Source organism: Phytophthora infestans, genomic scaffold (genome assembly GCF_000142945.1).
Source record: "Phytophthora infestans T30-4 supercont1.48 genomic scaffold, whole genome shotgun sequence".
NCBI classification, from domain to species: Eukaryota; Oomycota; class Peronosporomycetes; order Peronosporales; family Peronosporaceae; genus Phytophthora; species Phytophthora infestans.
In genome coordinates this window covers 6,831-9,420 of record NW_003303711.1, presented here as the reverse complement: position 1 = coordinate 9,420, position 2,590 = coordinate 6,831, and the positions used below count along the sequence as shown (strand labels likewise).

Here is a 2,590-nt window from a genome sequence, read left to right as displayed (position 1 = left end):
TTCTCGTCCGAGGAAGAGCTTAACAACACACAGGACAGCGGCGTCATCATCGCTAAGCTCGGCCCCGGACAGAGACTACGTCTTTCGGCCATCGCCAAGCTTGGCATCGGCAAGGAGCACGCGAAGTGGTCTCCCGTGGCAGTCGCCACGTACATGTACGACCCCATTATTACGCTTAATCAGGCCGTTCTGAGCACCTACTCGCCCGAGCAGAAGGCTGAGCTCTACAAGAGCTGCCCCACAGAAGTGTTCGAGACGGATGAGAACTACGAACAGGTGAGAGAGGAGGATCGAGTGGTGCAGAAGAGAAAAGACGATTGCTGATGTTATAATTGTTTTTGCTGTAGTTTACGGTAGGAGACGCGATGCGATGCATGTACTGCGACGAGTGTGTCAAGTTGGCAGACTCGTTCAAAGACAACCCGGAAGACGACTCGGCCGTGTCGATCCGGATGCGGGAAGACAAGTTTATTTTCTCCGTTGAGGTGCGCTGGACTCTTGGTGGATTTAGTTGCAATTTTGTTGCTTATCTCGTACATATATTTATCAACTTGCAGACAACAGGCCAGCTGAAACCCGAGGAAGTGGTGATCTGTGCACTGGATTTAATCCGTGAGAAGTTGTCATCACTGAAGCATCAGTGTTTGGAACTCAGCCAGGATGATCAGGGCTCTTCGGCACCTATCACGCCGTTTGGATAAACAGGATAATAGCGACAGGGACTGCATCTAGCTAAAGCTAAGGGCTGCTGAAGCTCGCTATAGCAGTGTTGGTCGGACTACGGGAATGCTGCTGTCTGCAGGCAGCACAAGTTTTTGAGTTGATCACATCACGAACGGATGCGCCTAGCTAGCGCCCAATAGATTTATGCTGGAGGCTGCGTTTTTACCTTCTTTCATTCATTCAACAGATATTCCAATGCGCTTACTGTACTCGCTCACGAGTAGTGCGGCAAGATCTCGACGCTTCCGCCTAGTGTCTGTGAGGTTCCCAACAGCCCTGATGACGCATCACCGTCTGTATTTTCGCTGGGTGAGTGCGCACAACAGCACAATCAGACCCTGCGGACAACCATCGTACAAAGATCAGCTCATACCTTCGATCGGAGTCCAGCACATTCGCTTCTTGGTTGTCGCAAAGTGTTCCGAGTCGTGAAGACTTGTAAGCCAGCAGCAAGTTTCCCAGCAAATCTGTGGGGTGGACGTCACTTTTGAGCACTCCTTGGCAGGCACACAGGAATGCTACGTTCTCGTGAAGCATACTCACGCCACGCTCAAACCCAGCACTACCATCTGGATAAAGCGTGTGGCATCCAGCTCCTTCACGCGTATTCCCAATCGTCGAGAACGATCCATTGAACTGCATCGGGTGCGGGTACGTGACCTTCAGATACTTGACAAGGCAATGCAGGAGATGAATAACCTTGCCTAGCGCCGCAGCAACCACTTCGGGGGGTACATTCTCAAATTTACCAGACTTGGGCATGGGCAGTCCTGCAACTGTCCGGAAGTACACAGGACCGCTCGTCCGTGCTTTCCGTTGTCTTTGTTCCTCCGAAACACCCTCGCGTTCGTCAGGTAACCCACTCAACGGGTCGTCCTCATCTTCACCCTCATCCACATTTCTCTCGTCCTTCGGAGTCAAGCCAAACAATGCGAACAGTTCTCGAAGTTTATCACCCCGTACTTTTGCAGCATTCTTCCATCCAAACCACCAACACGTAAGCCACATTCTCAGCTAACTTAATTTTCGAGTTTTTTTTGCCGTACCTCGTCCGCCCATTGAACTTGGTAGTCGAGACATTCGAGAATGGGAACATGGAGGCTTTCGGCTCTTTCATTCTCCTGCTGCAGCTTGTGCTGCGCCTCCGCCATCTGCATAGTTCGCTCTTCCAGTTTAGAGGCCCGTTCCACGACCGCGATCCGCTCGGAACAGAGTTGCTCGCGCGTCTTCATGACCCTCTCGGCCAGCTGCTCCACCTGCTTCATGCATCTGTCAAGACGCAGTTCCGTTTCCACCAGCGCACTTTTCGTCTGTAGCATTACGATAAAAAACATTAGCTAAGTGAATACTCTATCGTGGACTATGTGACGCACGTTCAGCGCACACTCAGTCTTTTTGCGTAGCACCGCCACGTCCGCCTGCAGCGCGGATAGCATCGTGCGACGCTGTTGCAGCATGGCTGACGTGCAGTTCGCGCAGGAGAAGATGTCACGCCGCCGGTAGCAAAGCGCACACTCGCTCTTGTCCATTTTTAGTTATCAGACGAAGATTAACTTACTTGTGAGCAGGGATTAGTAGTAGTCGTCAACATACGGTAGTAGTATTACCGGGACTATCGGCTAGATAAATATGAACGAAATATGACTCATATTTAGAAGTAGCAACTTTTAGTAGTAGTACACGTAATTATTATATTAGTGTTAGACAAAAGTACACAGGTTTTTTACTAATATTAATTACTAGAAACTTTTCAAATGTGACTATAGTGGCGTCCTCACACCCACACACACCACTCCACCTCCGCGAAAAAAAACGTATTCCTTTAGGTGTGATAACTAATTTGTATTCGCTCGTGTAATGTGCGAAA

At 49.9% G+C, this 2,590-nt stretch overlaps 2 protein-coding genes across 2 annotated transcripts; one reads left to right on the top strand and one right to left on the bottom strand.

Moving 5' to 3' along the window:
- PITG_16563 (uncharacterized protein) lies at nt 1-902 on the top strand (the record flags this gene model as incomplete). The annotated part of the gene is made up of 3 exons (XM_002897088.1): nt 1-276; nt 348-485; nt 558-902. The coding sequence occupies 3 exons, from the start codon at nt 154-156 to the stop codon at nt 699-701; spliced, it is 405 nt and encodes a 134-aa protein (XP_002897134.1).
- Nucleotides 903-937: 35 nt separating this feature from the next.
- PITG_16562 (uncharacterized protein) lies at nt 938-2,270 on the bottom strand (the record flags this gene model as incomplete). Its single annotated transcript, XM_002897087.1, has 4 exons — nt 938-979; nt 1,117-1,698; nt 1,770-2,033; nt 2,097-2,270. 4 exons carry the CDS (start codon nt 2,250-2,252, stop codon nt 938-940), a joined length of 1,044 nt encoding a protein of 347 aa, XP_002897133.1.
- Between the last annotated feature and the right edge of the window lie 320 nt (nt 2,271-2,590).